This window comes from Phyllostomus discolor, chromosome 9 (genome assembly GCF_004126475.2).
Source record: "Phyllostomus discolor isolate MPI-MPIP mPhyDis1 chromosome 9, mPhyDis1.pri.v3, whole genome shotgun sequence".
NCBI classification, from domain to species: domain Eukaryota; kingdom Metazoa; phylum Chordata; class Mammalia; order Chiroptera; family Phyllostomidae; genus Phyllostomus; species Phyllostomus discolor.
The window spans coordinates 96,223,624-96,240,424 of NC_040911.2; the positions used below are offsets into that span (position 1 = coordinate 96,223,624).

The following is a 16,801-nucleotide window of genomic DNA, read 5'->3' on the forward strand; positions in this document are numbered from 1 at the left end:
AGCCCTGGTTGGCGTAGCTCAGTGGATTGAGCATGGGCTGGGAACCAAAGTGTCGCAGGTTCAATTCCCAGCCAGGGTACATGCCTGGGTTGCAGGCCATAACCCCCAGCAACTGCACATTGATGTTTCTCTCTCTCTCTCTATCTCCCTCCCTTCCCTCTCTAAAAATAAATAAATAAAATCTTAAAAAATATATATCATAGGACATTGAAATAAATTCCTCACTTATTTAAAAAAAAAAAAGAAAAGAAAATGGAAATCATATCAAACACCTTTTCTGACCACAATGGTAGGACACTGGAAATCAATCACAAGAAAACTAGAATATTCAGAAGCATGTGGACACTGAACAACCCAGTACTGAACTCATCAGTAATAATAAAGGCACGTATGAAAAGCTCATTGTGAACATCATACCCCACGGCGAAAGCTTTTCCTCTAAGAACTGAAGTAAGACAAGGCAGCCCATGCTTACCACTTTTATTCAACGCTGTGTTAAAAGTCTTAGCCAGGGTAATTAAGCAAGACAACGAAATAAGAGGCATCCAAATCAAAAAGGAAGAAGTAAAACTGTCACTATTTGCAGATATAAGAATCTACACAGGAAACCTTACAGAATGGCTATTCAAGCTCTGCCAAAAAACTATCAGAACTAATAAACAACTTGGGGAAGGTTGCAGGGTGCAAAATCAAAGGGCAAAAGTCCACTGCATTTCTATACACGAAGAGCAGGTTATCAGGAAGAGAAATTAAGAAAGCAATCCCATTTACTACTGCATCAGAGGGAATAAAATACCTGGGAATGAATCTAACCAAGGAGGGGAAAGACCTCTGCTGGAAAACTGGAAGATACTGATGAGAGAAACTGGAGGAGTTGCAAAGAAATGGCAAGTTGCTTTCAAGTGCTTATGGATTGGAAGAATTAGTATTGTAAAATGCCCACACTACCCAGAGGGATCACACAGATTCAATGCAATCCCTATCAAAATTCCAACGACATTTTTCACAGAAATAGAACAAACAATCCTAAAATTTGTATGCAACCACAAAGAAGCTTGAATGGCCAAAGTGATCTTGAGAAAGAAGAACAAAGCTGGAAGCATCATGCTGCCTGATTTTAAACTATATCAAAAAGCTACAGTAATTGGCCCTGGCTGGCGTAGCTCAGTGGATTGAGTGCGGGCTGTGAACCAGGCATCGCAGGTTCCATTCCCAGTCAGGGCACATGCCTGAGTCACAGGCCACGGCCCCCAGCAACCGCACATTGATGTTTCTCTCTGTCTGTCTGTCAGTCTCTCTCTCTTTCTCCTTCCCTTCCCTCTCTAAAAATAAATAAATAAAATCTTTAAAAAATTGCTTCTAAAAGAAAGCTACAGTAATTGAAACAGTATGTTGTTGGCATAAAAACAGACACTTGGGTCAATGGAACAGAACAGAGAGCCACGCATACACGGTCAATTCATTTATAACAAAGGAGCCAGGAATATATAATGGGGAAAGGACAGTCTTTTTAATAAATGGTGGTGGGAAAACTGGTCAGCCACGTGCAAAATAATGAGACCAGACCACTGTCTCACACCATATATAACTCGAAATGGGCTAAAAACTTGAACGTAAGACCTGAAACCGTAACTTGACATCAGCCTTCGCGATGGTTTCTTTAGGGATCTCTCACCAGAAGGAAAGGCCATAGAAGCAAAAACAAATGGGACTCCATCAAGCTGAAAAGTTTCTGCACAGGAAAGCGAACCATCAACAAAATGAAAGGGCAGCCTGCTGAATGGGAGGAAAGATTTGCAAATCATATCTATGATAAGGGGTTAATTTCCAAAATATTTAAAGAGCTCACACAGCTCAACAGCAAAAAAGCAAACATTCTGATTATAAAAATGAGCAGGGGATCTGAACAGACATTTTTTGGAAAAACAGCCACAGATGGCCAACAGGTGCACGAAGAGACGCTCAGCACCGCTAATCATCAGGGACACGCAAAGCCACAGTGAGATGTCACCCGCACCTGCTGAAACGGCCATCGACAGACAGGCAGTGACAAGCACTGCTGGGGGCCCTTGTGCCCCGTGTACGGGACTATGCATTGGGGCAGCCACTACGGGAAGACAGAATCCTATGGGGCTTCCTTAAAAAATTAAAAATAGAACTACCGTGCAGTCCAGCAATTCCACTTTTGGGTAGTTCTCTGAAGAGAATGAAAACACAACCTGAAAAATATATATGCACCCCTGTGTTCACTGCAGCATGATTTACCCAAGATACGTGAACAATCTATGTCCACCAGCGGATGAAAGGATAAAGACACACACACACACACACACACACACACACACACACACACAGTGGAATAGTATTCAGCCCTAAAAAAGAGAAAATCTTGCCATTCGAGATAACGTGCATGGAACTTCAGGGCATTACGCTAAGTGAAATAAGTCACACAGGGAAAGACAATTACCATGTGATGTCACTTATATGTAGAATCTTAAGAAAAATTAAGCTCACAGATGCAGAGAACAGACTGGTGGCCACCAAAGGCAGGGGTTTAGGGGAGGGCGAAACGGGTGAAAGGGGCCGAGAGGTACAAGCCATGGGGATGCGAGGTACAGCGCAGTGACTGCATTAATAATGCTGTTCTGCACGTTTGGAGACCGAGAGAGTGGATCAGAACAGTTCTCGTCGCACACGGAACAGTCTATAAACACACCCGGTGAGAGACGCTAACTAGACTCGCCGTGGGGATCATTTTGCAACATATACAAATGTTGAATCATTATGGTGTACACCTGAAACTGATATAATGTCAATGATACCTCAATAAAAGGACACTGGTTGAGTCTCTGATTGATTCATGAGTTTGAGTGGGGCAGCCCCCCTGCCCTGTCCCCCACAAGCAGCGTGGACTTTTAACTGAGAGTAAGAAACAGTTGCCATCCTGGGAGTCTCACACACAAGGTCAAGTTCAAGTCAATCAGCTGCTCTGCACAGGAACGCAGGGTTTCATGTGTCTGAAGACCTGGCGAGAGCAGATAACCCTTGGTTTTTGGTGGGGGGGACTAAAAAGTTATATTTTCTAATGTGAGTCACAAAAAAACAAATTAAGAGGGATTTTGAATTTATTATAGTTTTCTTATCATTTTTCCTCAATCAAATAGCCATGACCAATGTAACTAATATTAGGTAGTGGTAGCTTTAAAATGTTTTCACTTTAAGCAGCAACTTAATGTAAAACTCAACTATGAGCTTCCTAGCTGCCAGGGCAAAGAGGGAAAGTATACATGGTACATAGCTCTTGTTAGTTAATGACTGGGAGCATACCAGTTCCGAGTAAGAACGTTTTTCAGGATCCTCAGTTCTGAGAGTCAGGTTGGAATGGAGTTCCCTGTACAGAGGGGCCTTCTCGACATAACAAATAACACTCTCAGTGACAGTTTTGCAAAAAACAAGTGTTCTGTGAACAGAAATTTACAGTTGACGTTAGGTTCCCAGTCTTCACCGAGGGCATGGTAATTAAGCGGAGTCTGATGAAAGCAGCTCTTTGGGGAAACAGCTTTTCGGTGACTTGTGTAGGTTTCAGGATAAGAAATCAATTTTGAAGACTGTCCCTGAGAGACGCTTCCTTTGCTCGCACCAGCTGTAAGGTTCCGAAGCCTCGGGCTTCATCTTCCCCCCACGAACCCCTAGACACTTCTTGATATGTGTTTCCTTCCAATGGGACGGATGCCCATCCCTCTGAACGCCCCCAGTCTCATTTCCATTTTGAAGAAGCCACAAGCGCCTCATTTTAACGACTCTGGGTGAACCTGTTTTCTGGGGTGCCAGCGTCCTGGCTGTCAGGTGAGGGGGGCTGATGTGAACTCTTTTAGGGTCCTCACTGCTCTCTGGCATCCAAAGCTACAGGGTCCCACACAGGCCTTGCGGCCAGAGGGTGTAAAGGGGCCGTGAGCCGCCCTCAGCCTGCCGACATGTTTTGTTTGGCCCACGGTTGGCACTGACTTTTGCCAACATTTTTGAAATCAGCCGATTTCAGCAAAAAGCGCGGAGCAGAACTCTCTGAAGGCCGGCCACCCTCAGCACCCACGGCTCTAGTTACAGTCAGTCCTCACTCACCGTCATCGATAGGAGGGTCTGCAACCTGCAGGGAAGTAACGCATCGTGAAACCAGTCTTACCACAGGCTAATGGGTAGAAATAAAAGTTCTTGTGGCCTCTGACCAACGTTATAACGACATGACAGTGAACAAAGGGGTGTTTTTGGAGGACCTGCTGTACCCGGACTTGAGGGGCAGATGCCCCTCCCAGTCGGCGCCCTCTGGTCCGCTGCAGCCCGCCCTCTCCCCCCGCCCTGCCTTCTGCATCTACATCCAGGTCCCCGCAGCCCCCTGCATGGTGGCCCTTGGCGAACCATGGTACGTGACTCTCTGCAGAGACCCAGGGCCAACGCAGCCCCGTGTTTGGGATTGAGGCCTTCCTGGTGCTCTCTGTAGGACCCACTTTCTGGGCGATGCTGGTGGCGGAGTGAGTCGGTGAGAAGCCTCACCTCACCAGCTTGATCCCCTCCCCATGCTCACGGCCACGCCCTGTCACGGAGGGGAGCCGCACGGCTCCACCTGTGGCCGGAGCTGAGCGAGGCACTGGTCCTTTCCTCGTGTCATGCGCCCCCCCCCCCCACCCCCCAAAGGTACCTGGTCACCGGGACATACTTCCTGGAGTTGCAACACCCAAGCCGCAGTATCTGATTTCACAACGGCCTCGGCTCCTTGGCCAAGGTGGGAGTGCTTATTTATTTTTAATTAAAGCAGACCAAATTAATTGAGCTTGGAGGATTGTACAATGGTGTCGGAGGTGAGTGATTGTAATTGTGCCCTTGCTTCGGGCAACCGGCCTCGGAGCTGAGTCTTCAGAACCCACCCGAGTGCCTTTGCCAAGGCACACAGACCTGGCTTGCTCTCACCCAGGGTGCCGCAACACTGGGTAGGAGGTGCAGACAGCCAAGTGTGGACACACAGCCGGCCGCCGAGTCGACTTCTGGGCCATTCCGCAGGGGCCACACAATCCCCACCTACGCCCCCTCCACCTCCACAACCGTCTCCTCACGGCTCCCCAGCCCCACGTTCTTCTGGAACCTCCTTCCATGCTAATGGTCTTGAGTCACTACACCAGTCCCCGACGGCTTCAACGACATCACTCACGGAGAACCCAGACTCCTGCAGGGGGCTCCTGGCCTCTCTCTGAGCTGTATTTCATATTTAAAGTGAATTCCCTTTTTAATTTTTTTAACTCCGATTCCTTTGAAAAGGCCGCTTTCTACCACGACTATAGGCAAATCAATCCGTATTTTTCTAACGCATATAGAAATAAACGCACAACTTTTGAGATTTAAAAAAGTTGTCGGCGCACTACCCGAAGTCATCGAGGGTGGCGCTGCGGGACCGGCGCAACACCGGGAGAGACACTGGTCCCGGGCCACCGTGGCCACTGCCCAGCGCCGTCCACCCGCGGCCGCGCGGCGCCCCTCACCTGTGCGGTAGCCGGTGCTGTTGAGGTACACGGCGAAGGTGCGGCTCTCGTGCTGCGCCTGCCAGGAGGGCGAGGAGCAGTTCTCGTTGTTGGTGTAGGTGTTGTGGTTGTGCACGTACTTGCCGGTGAGGATGGAGGACCGCGAGGGGCAGCACATGGGCGTGGTCACGAAGGCGTTGATGAAGTGCGCCCCGCCCTGCTCCATGATGCGCCGGGTCTTGTTCATCACCTGCATGGAACCTGCAACGGGAGGCGGAGGTGAGAGGCCGGCAGGCGGGCCCCACCTCGTGCGCCGCGGTGGGCGCGGAACAATTAGGCACGGGCGTGGTGCTGAGTGGCTCTCAACCGGTGGCACCTGCATTCGGGGGGAGGGGGATACGTTTTAGAAATCTCCCGGGACAGATAGGGGGGTACTGCCGGCCTTTGTGGGCAGCAAGGCACTGGGGCATGGGCCTTCACCGCAAGGGACCACCCTGGGCCCCCAGCTGCACCCGGCAGTTGTGGGGTGGAGGTGAAATCCTGTTTGTAAGTTCTCTGAGCCTAGAATGGAACTCTGTTTTATAAACAGAAGATTTTTTGGAATAATATTAATATACATTGATATAAATATAACTATATATACATATATATTTTGGAAGCAACTATTATGTAAACCGAGGGAAGATTACGCTTTATTTTCTTTGGAACCTGCCCAAGAATTATTCTCTGTTTTCAAAATCTGGTCACACCAACCCCCCGGCCCACTTTCCCTGTGGCTCCTTCTCAGCCGAAATGCCCGTAGCAGCCATGGAATGCACTCACCCCAGTCCCCATGCTCCTCTGGCTCGGAAGCCCCTCCCCACCTGCCCCCAGATCCAACCGGTCTGTCGATCTGCACCTCATCTCGCTACCCTCTGGGGCAGAAACCAGGGATCTCTCCGGTTTCTAACTCCCCGGAGCTCCTGTTCCATGCGCCGCACATGTCATTAGGGCATAATTGCACACCACCATGTACGGCGGTTTCCTTCATGCCAGGTCTTGTTTCTCCAGGAGGCTGCAGCAGGCTCAGGCACGTGGGAAGGAGAGGACATGGACGTGTGTGGATGCCCCGCCATGGGCAGGTGCTTCCCACGCACGTCTATGTCCCACGAGGGCGCAGTCTCCGCCCTGGTCACTGCCCACCCTCACCGCCCCTGTGGAGTGTGGCAGACGGCAGGGGCTCAGTCAGTGTGTGACGAGTGGATGCCTTACGGCTGCTACCCAAACACGCAGTGATAATGGAAATGGTGGAATTTCCCCTCCTTCTGTGGCCATCCTCAGCTCTCCCTCCTTTCCCTGCAGTCCCTGCGGTCCACCCTCTGAGGGGACGTCTGTGTTCGAAGCCCTGACATCTGTGACTGTGACCTAGTTTGGAAAAAGGGTCTTTGTGAATACTCTGAAGGGCCTTGAGGTGAGATTGCTCTGGATTACCCAGGTGGGCCCTGAATCCAGTGACAAGCATCCTTCTAGGAGACAGAAGGAGGAGACACGTGGACGCAGAGGGAATGGCTGTGTGAAGACGGAGGCAGAGGTCAGAGGGACACAGCTACGAGCCAAGGAGTGTCTGCAGCCCCCAGAGGCGGAAGGAGCGGGATGGATCCCCCCCCTCGAGCCTTTGGAGGAGCCAGAGCCCTGCCCACTCCCTCACGTTGCTCCTCTGTCTCTGGAACTGTGAGACAGTCAGCTTCTGCTGTTTGAAGCCAGCCCGTCTGTGGCGATTTGTTCGGACAGCCACGGGAAAGCAACACGGCTTTCACCAGGCACTGGAGGGTCTTGCTGAGGAGCGGCAGACCCCAAGCACAAGAGCCCCCTGGCAACCCGGGGACACTCTGTCCCTGGAGCCCAAGAATGAAGAGGAGGTTTACATAGCTCTTTATCCCGTCTTTCTGCCAAACACAGAGGGAACAGAGCTGGAGGTTCCCTGAGGAAAACACAGATCCCATCTCTTCATGCTTAAAACCACCCAGTCGCTCCCCACCGCACTCACAAAAAACACCCAATTCCCCCCCCGTGGCCTGGAAGACTGTCCAAGACCTTCCCTTCCCTGTCAACCTCTTCCCGTGTTCCTTTGACCTCATCTCCTTGCTCAGTGGGCTTCCACTGGCCTCCTTGTTTCTTAAATGCTCCGAGCTCACCCCTGCCCCAGGACCTTTGCACTTGCTATTGCCGCTGCCTGGGGCTCTTTCTGAGATTTCACTTTGGCTGGCTTGGCCCATCATTCCGATCTCGATAATGAGAGGTTACTGTCTCACCATCTGAAGGAACCCCCACCCTGCTTCCTTCCCTTCACACAAGTGTACGATTCTTCTTAGTATTTGTCTCCTTCTGAAATGGCCTTTTGGACTGGTTTGCTTGTTTAGGATCTGCCTCCCCTTCTGGTTTGAGAGTTCTAGGTGGTCCTGCGCTGTCCACATCCCCATCCCCAGGAATATGCAATAGATGCTTTGTGAAAAGCCACTGAGCGACTGAAGAAAACAGAGCAAAGCCTTCCGAGCCCAGCACAGAAGTGGTTTCATACGGGACACCCTCCTGGAGCCCGCTGTGCTTCCTGAGCCCCTTGGCCAAGGCTGCCCCCCGTGGGTGGGGGAAAGACCAGGCTCTGTGTCTGAGCAGGAATGGTCAGGCCCTGGGACTGTGTGAACATTTGCACCAAGGTCAAAGGCGCTCGTAAGAAGTCCCCAAGGGTCCCGGCTTTCCACCGGGTGCCGTCTCCCTCCGGAGGGGATGCAGGCGGTGGCTGTTTTGAGGCGTCCCTCAACCAGCAGGTGCTACCTCGCCAGAACCTGATGGAGCGTGGCACGGTCTCGGGGCCCCTGTCTCGGTCTGGCGGAGCCCTGGGGCCTCATCAGCCTCAGGTTGCTCCCGGGGACCTGGCCCCTGGGGACCCCAGGCAGGCTTCTGCTGGCCAATCAGTTCCTGCCACCACAAACGAGATATCAAGGTCAAGGTTGTGCCCTTGAGGTCTCACGCTTGAATGCCAGCCACATTCCCACCTTACAGTGTTTGCCTGAGTGGTACCCCTCCACCAGGGGGGTTCTCTCTCCTGGCCGCCTTCAGGTTAGTGGCCAAACGTCTGACATCTCAGCGACACCTTCCCTGGACCGGCACTGAAACTGCCTCCCCACCCCCAAGCCCTCCTCGCTCCCTTTCCTGCCTCCCTTCTCCCCAGGGCAGCTGCTGCCCTGAGGCCCCCAAGTCACTCCTAGTTCGCTTGTTTGCTTGCTGCCTGTCGCTTCCCCTGGAACAGCTCCGCGAGGGCAGGGGTTTAGGCCTCCTTTGTTCACTGTCATATTCCCGAGCCTAGGACAGTGCCCAGCACACAGTGGGGGCTTAACAGAGATCTACTAAAATAACCAAAAAATTATTATACTCTTTGGGTTTCCATATAACTCAGGAGCCCGAGTTGGTTTGTGCCTGGATGCAGGCAGGTGCGTATGTGTGTTCTAGGCAGTGGATTTTAAAAACCTGACTTTAAGTGGCACTAAACAGATCATGTGTTCTCTAGTTGGCCACACTCCCCAGCATTCCTTATAGTCTCACACCAACTTTGTGCATCCACATTACCTGACCAGTCCCTGAAGGCCTTGGTGTTGTAATGCCTCTCCTCAGCACCCTCCATGGCTCCTACTCACCTACTCACTCGAGAACGAAGTCCCTGTGGTGGTCTGCAGGCTCTGCAAGATCCAGCCCCCGCACCTGGCCCATTCCGCAGCCAGGCTCGTTCCTACCTCAGAGCCTCTGACCATGCTGGGCCCCTTCCCAGGGACTCCTTCCCCCAGCTCCCACAGCCTGGGCCCTCACCCCCTTCGTCTTCACTCCCAAATTCTCTTTTTGGGGAGGCCTTCCCTGCCCACCACACCCACAATTTTACTCCCCTGTCCCACCCAGGTATTTCATACCCTCTTCCTCATTTTACACGCTCAGCTCTGACACATCACCTCACACACAATGCCCCTGTGCATTTTTACTTATCGCTCTTGCTTGTCATCCTGCCACCACCCCAGATGTCGGGCACACAAGAGCTGCCGTTATCGACTGTGCCTCGCAGCCCCGCCCTGCAATAGTGCCTGGCATACAGTAGGTGCTCAATAAATACCCTGTGAAGAAATGAATCCAGGGCAGTCCAGGCAGAATCGGCCCCTTGGCTGCTCTTTGCAAACGATGGAGACAGAGGAGGCAATGAGATCACCGCTCCTCTCGGTCTGCAGCGGCTGCAGAAAGGACAAAGCCGGCCACCCACCCGCCCTGCCCGCTCCTCCTCCTAAACAGCGGGGAGGCCGCCACCTGGTGAATATTCACCGGCAGTCAGCAGCCCCGAACGCTGCGTTGGCAAAAAGCACACAGCCTGCCGAACTGTTCCTTATGTGTGACCTGTGCAAAACTGGGGTCTCCAGGTGCTCACAGCTCCATCCCACTAATTTCAGAGGAAGCGAGCGATCGGCTGCCCTTGACTGGCTGTGGCCGGCACGTGCCTGCTCGGTGCATGCCTGCTCGGTGCACCCCCCACCCCGTCCCCCCCACCAGAAGCAGCCAGCGGAGGGAGAGTGGTGTCAGTCCATCATGAAAGCACAATCCCACCACGCCTCGAGTGAGATGACAGTGGCATCTGTGTGTATGCACTGCTGCATGTTAAGCCTCCCCTTGGGGACAGTGACCTGCTTTATTAAAACTGCCACAGCAACGGGGCTCTGGAAAGCCACATCTGGAGCTCGAACACGTGAGATCGAACCTGCTGGCCCGGCACAGCCCGAGTGCAGGCGGCCGGCTCTGGTGGGAGGCAGCAAGCAACCTGCAAGACGGGCTCACACAGAAATAAAGAGGCCGGGTTCTGCTATTCTCAACAAAGCCGAGCCGGCCAACCCAAACTCCCCTCGTCCAACATAAACCTGGGACGGGCAGACGAAAACAGATGTGGTTTTTTCCGTGATCAAACCTTCCTGCCTCGCTGGGCCGGGGGTGCAGTCACCCCGACACTGCTCTGTGGCTCTAACAGGCCTGGGGAGCCCCACCCCCACCCTGTCGCTGGCACTTAAGTTTCGGCGGCCAAACCGGTCACCTGCCAGGAACGTGGCGTTTCTCCTGTGACACCCATTTGCCTTCCCCCCTCTACTTTGTGATTGCCTTTTAGGGGCCTCTCCGAGCACTGCCTGTGCTGTTATTTATTTGATATTTTGCTGTAAAGGACTTTAAAAAATAAACCTGAATCTCAACCTAAGTAGCTATGTGAAATTCTGGATGAGGTGGGCTAATGGTGTATTTTTGGACGTATACCAAAGTGAGTTTGCAAGGAGTAAAATCGGCGTTTGTTGCCCTGTCGCCTGATCTGATCTCGTGAATTTCCTGGGCGTTTCAGGAGACTCTGAATTCATTTGCTCGTCTGAAGGTCTGGGTCGGAGTGATCGCTGCCCACGGGGACTCAGCAGGTGCTGGGGGCTTTCAAGATGCAACACGTGACCCAATTTTTTGTCACTGCTGGGACTTAGGGGGCTCATATCCTCTTTCTGCCCTAAAAACCTGTGTCAGCGGGAGCAGATGCCCCCTGCAACCCTCCCAGACAGACTCTTATGGCCCCCAACCGTGATGGCACCGGGGCTCTGGTTTGGCTGAGTAACCAAGGAGATGGTGCCTTCCGCTGTTTGTTCTCTTAAAATTACATGCAAACAATTGGAGTCTGAGATGCCAGGCCCTCTGTGGGAAAGGAGTGAGGGTGGGAGATGCAGAAAAAGTAAAATCCGGGATCTTGACTTAAATCTGTGGCCAAGCACAGCTGCCTCTCCCCTGGACGGAGGCAGAATCCTGACTGGGAAGTAAACAGGTGAGGCTTTTCGCTCAGCACTTGGCACACAGGAGGCACATCACGCTTGCCAGCTTCTAAAGTTTTTAATTACCGGGGCCCCCGGTTACAGTGTGACACACACTCACACACCGAGTGTGCCTCTGGACAGAAGCTAGTCTGCACAGGTGTTTGATTTTTAGATCTGCTTGGAAGTGTTCAAAGATCTGAATTAATTGCTGACTTTGTATTTTTAATGGGGAGATCTCACATCAACTCAGCTTTCAGGCTTTGCTTGAAACATCACGAAGACCCGGCCTTGATGGGCCAGCGGGCGAGCGTAAGCACAGGCTGGCTGCAGAAAGGCCCCGCCCGGTTCTCCTTGGCCCCCACCGCACCCCCTTCCCTCGTTTGCAACACCAGCCTGGCCCTGCAGGTGCGGAGTTTGCAATCCTTAGCAGATTCTAGTCTAGCCGAAGGGCCCAGCTAAGTGAACCTACTACGTAACACTCGCTGTGGCCCAGGGACCCACTCAGACATGCTTTAAGAGGAGGAGGGAGGAGAGAGGCCGTGGGTCTGGGCAAAGGCTGGAACTGAACCTTGACCTGGACAGGTGGGGGGCGGAGGTCCCTGAGTGCAGGCCACAGGAGGGAAAGTACCTGTGTCTCATACCGTCCTCCAGCTGCTGGTGTCCACCCTTCAAGCTGGAATGCACAGGCTGCCCTCTCCTGGTCCCCGAGTGCCCGGGAATGCCCACCACATCACTGCACCAGGCTGCGAGCGGCCTGTCCCGGGGACACTTCTTTCACGGCTGTCACACCCCAGCAGAAGAACTCTGTCTCTAGCAGGAGGGTGAGAGAAAGGCCTGGGGGACGAACAGCAGCACCCGGGGGCCACCTCTGGGCAGAAGGACGCCCCTGTTCCCCTCGCGCTGTCTGTTGGCAGCTCAGTTCAGGATAGCGACACCGGACTCCAGGGACCTGCTTCCCCAGCGAGACTTCCTTGCAGCGGGGGGGCCGGGAGGGGGTGCGGTGGGGGAACCGTTCCTGATCCCTGACATTCCAAAACCGAGTCAAACGTGGTTTCTGTTTTCAGCTGTGAAAAGCCAAGGCCCGAAAACGGTTCCTGAACCCGAATGAATCAAGCAGATGTCGAAGAGGCAGTATTGGAATTTCATTAATGAACACCGGGCTGTCAGATTGCGAAGTTAATTTCTCCTCCTCTGCCTTCTGCCGGCTCTGGCGGCAGGAGCTCCAGGGAGAAAATTCTGTTACGGCCTTTCTCCCTGGAGGGGAGGCGGCAGAGGGACCCGGCAGAGGGCGGGTCGCCCTGCTAATCCACGGCACTGGGCGACCATCGGTCATTTCCTCTCTGAGAAGCTTCACCCACAAACGCTCCTTTCCCTTGTAATTCTCCAGCGCACTTCCTCCGGTGGAGGCTGTTTGTTCCGCCAGCGTGTTCTGCCTACTTGTCGGGGCGGGCCACGCCCAGCCCGTCAGCCGCCTCGCCCCTGGCCTGGTGGGTGACGCTGGCAAAGCAGCCTGCTGTCTGTCGTCAGCCCGAACACCCGCTCCTCCTCCCCCAGTCTCCCGTCTCCGTAAATGCCACCGCCATCTGCCCACCAGCTCAGCCAAAAACCTAGGAGTCATCCTTGATTCTCCTTCAGCCCCTCCCACCGGCAATCCATCGCCAGCTCTGCCTGCCAGACCTTCACAACAGAACCTGCTCCATCCACCATGCACCCTGTTCCCTCTGCAGCGCCCCTGTCGTCTCCCACCTGGACAGCTGGTCTCCCGGACCCCACTCGTGTCCCCGGCCACCCCCTTCCCACCCTGGATGGACGCGTGAGTCGGGAAGAAACGCTCGACCTGCTGAGATGGTTTCAGTGACTTTCCATCGGCCTTCTCCTTCTCCCCTCTGCCCTCACCTCCAGCTCCTCCCGCTCACCCCCCAGGTCCTGCCGGCTGCCCTTCCTGCCACACGGCCTGGCCCTCCTACTTTCCCTTCAGCTCCCCCCCCAGTTTCCCTGTGCGCGACTCCTTCTGACAGCCAGTGCCCATCACACAGCCGCGCCGCCCCTGCTGGAGACGCTGGCCCTCACGGGGCCCCTTGCTCTTGATCTCTGCAGTGGCCAAGACCCTGGGTTGCCCACCAGTATGTTTCCCCTTCTTCTCAGCGCGTCCTGATTTTGATCTCCGATGCACTTAGCTAGGAGACCACATCTCCTAGACTCTCTCGTAGTCACTCGTGGGAGCGGTCCTCCCAGGCCTCCGGAGCCTCCGGAGCCTCCCTCTGCCCAGCTCCCCAGCCCAGGGAGCTGACCGGGGGAGCTGCTTCCACACACCACTCCACTCTCTGGTGTCAGGCTGGGTTTGGGTTCAATGAGGGGCCTGGTAGATCGGCAAAAGGTGAACTGAGGTTGGGGTACGGATCCCTCCCTGTCCGTCCCTGCGGTGTCACCAGAGGGTGACGGCTCCTGTTGAGTGGCCCTTTCTGTCGCTAGTTCCCAGTAACCATTCGCTCCTCTTGGTCTTGGGTGAGGATGACCTCGCTGTGGCTAACTCACCTTGGGTGCCATGCCATCACTAGTTGTTTCCTTACACTGGCTTGCACCTTAGCAAAAACAAACAAAGAACACCCTCCTTGAATAACCCAAATTTGAGTGTGCCCTGCATTTCTTGCTGAGATGGCGTGGCTACGGGAATAAGCTCTGTTTGTTTTGTATGTGATTGTCCAGGATAAGGTCCTTAAAAGGAGTGAACTTAACTTGAAGGTCCATCCTTTTGCCCTTCTGCTTCTTCCTTCTGAACTGCCTGGAATAAGGCTGTGATAGATGGCGCTTAGGCAGCCATTCTGAATCACGAGGAGACCTTGAGGACGGGAGCCTTGCAATAAGCCTGGTAGAACAGAAAGGCAGAGAAGGCGCTTGGGTCTCCAATAACCTTGATGCCGCCGTGCCTGCCTTGGACTGCCAGCTTCCAAATGTTTTTTATGTGGGTGGGAAGCAAAATTGTATCTCGTTTAAGCAGCTGCGATTTCATATTTTCTTTTATGTGTAGCCAAACTTAATTCCGATATACTTAGCTTCCAGAATTTCAGTGATTTCCCGAGTATTGCTGAATTGAAAAAAAGAGTCTTGCAGGAATGTTCTTGGCAAGTTGAACACCGGGGTGGGTCCGAGGGAGCCTCCCTCCTTCCTGAGATAACCTGCATCTACGTGTCTTTTCTGACCCTGTTGCGCAGCGGCGGGAATGTCAGGGGTGGACATTCCAGGGAGGCTGAGGTGGAAGTTAGCACCGATCTGGTGTCCGGAATCTGGGCACAGTGTCCTGGGCTTCCAGCCACTTGGCCCTTGCAGAGCACCCGAGCCTACAATTTAGAACTGATTTCTGGACATCAGTCTGCAGCCCAGGGTGTGGTTTCCTTGTGTTTGCAGACGGGAAGCAGAAAACAAGGGCCTGGCCAACAACCCTCCCAGGCCCTTCACTCGAAAGCCTCTGTCTGCTACAAGCAGCCCTTCCTGCGGGGGCCTGCGGTTTGTAGGGCCATAGGCCTCTCTCTGAGAGTCCAGTGAGGATCTCGGACCTGGTGAAGCCCGAACAGGCAATCGTGTGCATGCTCCCCTCCTCCCGCCCTCCGGGCCCATCCAGGCCCATGCAGGCCCATCCAGGCCCATGCAGGCCCATCCAGGTCCTTGCAGGCCTGGGCTCTCCCCCGAGCTTCAACTTGGAGGGCTGGCTGCCCTGGACAGCGCCTCCTGGCGGTTCACAGGTGTCTGCAGTTTACCAGGACCCGACCTCAGCTTCCCCATCTGCACAAACAGAAGATCTCTCCCTGCGGATGTTCAGATGAACACCTCTCCCGCTCCGCCTCACATTCACCGGTACACCTCGTCAGCTCCACCCTCTAGCGATGCGCAGAATCGGCCTCCTCTTCCCCGCTCTGGCCTGAGCCTCCGTCGTCTCTTGCCTGGATCGTTGCAGTAGATGCCTCACCGGGGTCCCCGCTCTTACTACCCGCTTCGGTCTGTTCTTTATATACAACAGCCAGAGGACTCACGTTAAGACGTGAGTTAGGGGATGTTCTTTCCCCGCTCCATGTTCTCTGCTGGTGTCCCACTCACTCAAAAAGCCACAGTTCTCTCCCTGGTCCAAAGGCCCCGTGTGATGCACCCTCCCAGCACCCATCACCTCTCAGATGTCACCTCCTCCTGTCCCCTGGCTCCCAGTGTTCTGCCACTCAGGCCTCTGGGCTGCTCTGTGAGTCTGCCGGGACGGCTTCTGCCTCAGGGCCTTTGCACCCATGGTTCCCTCTGCCCGGGATGCTCTCCCCCAGGGGAACCCCCTTGCCCGGTCCCTCCCTTCTGTGGCTTCCCAGTGAGGCTGCCCTACATAAAGTCACATCCCTCCCTCCCTTTCCCCATCCCTCTCCTTGCTGATACCCCTGCCTTGCTTTCTTCTCCTCCCCGCTTGGACTATCTTATGCACTGTATATTTGATTGTATACATTTTTTATTAACTCTTGCACTAGACTGTCGGCCCCAGGAGAGCAGAGGTTTTGCCTATTTTGTTTGCTGCTGCCTTGTAGGTGTCCAAGGAAGACCTGTGAATGAATGAATCTGGCCCACCCTCTGGGGTGGGGCGCCCCGCTCCAGAGAGAGCCTGTTGAGGGAGACACGGGCATCTCCTGGACGTCACACACCAGTCCTGTCTTTTTCTGGTCCCAGCTCTTGGCTTTTCCTGTACAGACTCGCCCCTCCTCCCCCCGCCTCCCCCCTCCCAGCCCTCACGCCAGCCCCGTGGGAGGCAGCATCTTGCGGAAATGTCAGAGCACTGCTGTGCTCATTGTACTAGGTTTGGCGGTGACCTTTCCCCAAAGGCGATGGATCCTGGGTTTTCATTTACAGTCATAATTTAGAGCCTCCTTGTAAAATAATATTGAAGTCTCAAGAGAGTAAGTCTGGTTGAAGAAAATTTCCAATAGAACAGTTGGCACTGGGCGGCCGCAGGTCTTACCCTGGCTCTGGGCCAGGGCCGGCCGCCCTCCCCTTGGGGTCTCAGAGCCCGCTCGCGTGCCCGGGGTCACGGGCTCTCTGACCCAAGGACACACGTGAACAAGACCTTGGCTTCCATGTGCTTCTTCCTCTCCCACCTACTGGGGAAGAAGCCCCGCTGGGACCATGCGGGTGTCTGAGGTCCCCCAAATCCAGGAGTGCTCCTAATGGCTTTGAACATGTGTTGACAATTGAGGCCACGTATTGACTGATACGCTCTGGGACCAGTTCCCCGGGCATCTGATGCTTCCGGGTGACAGCTCAGGGAGGCGTGTCAAACTCAGGGAGGGGACGGGAAAACGAACCCACGCCTCTCCCCCCACCGCCTTGCAGTCAGGAAACCAGACGAGGGGCCCCTCTTCGGGGCTGCGTCCCGCACCGGTCCCCCCAGCCAGACCCTAATGAGGATCGACGGCTGGTTTCCGTCCT

General features: G+C 54.1%; 1 protein-coding gene across 1 annotated transcript in view; it reads right to left on the reverse strand.

Annotated features, from left to right (window-relative positions):
- The window catches only part of SULF2 (sulfatase 2), a 99,778-nt gene that overhangs the window by 52,851 nt on the left and 30,126 nt on the right, over positions 1-16,801 (reverse strand). The window contains exon 3 of the mRNA XM_028524722.2: positions 5,529-5,768. Coding sequence (XP_028380523.1) covers positions 5,529-5,768 — 240 coding nt within the window. The remainder of the gene's footprint in view (positions 1-5,528; positions 5,769-16,801) is intronic.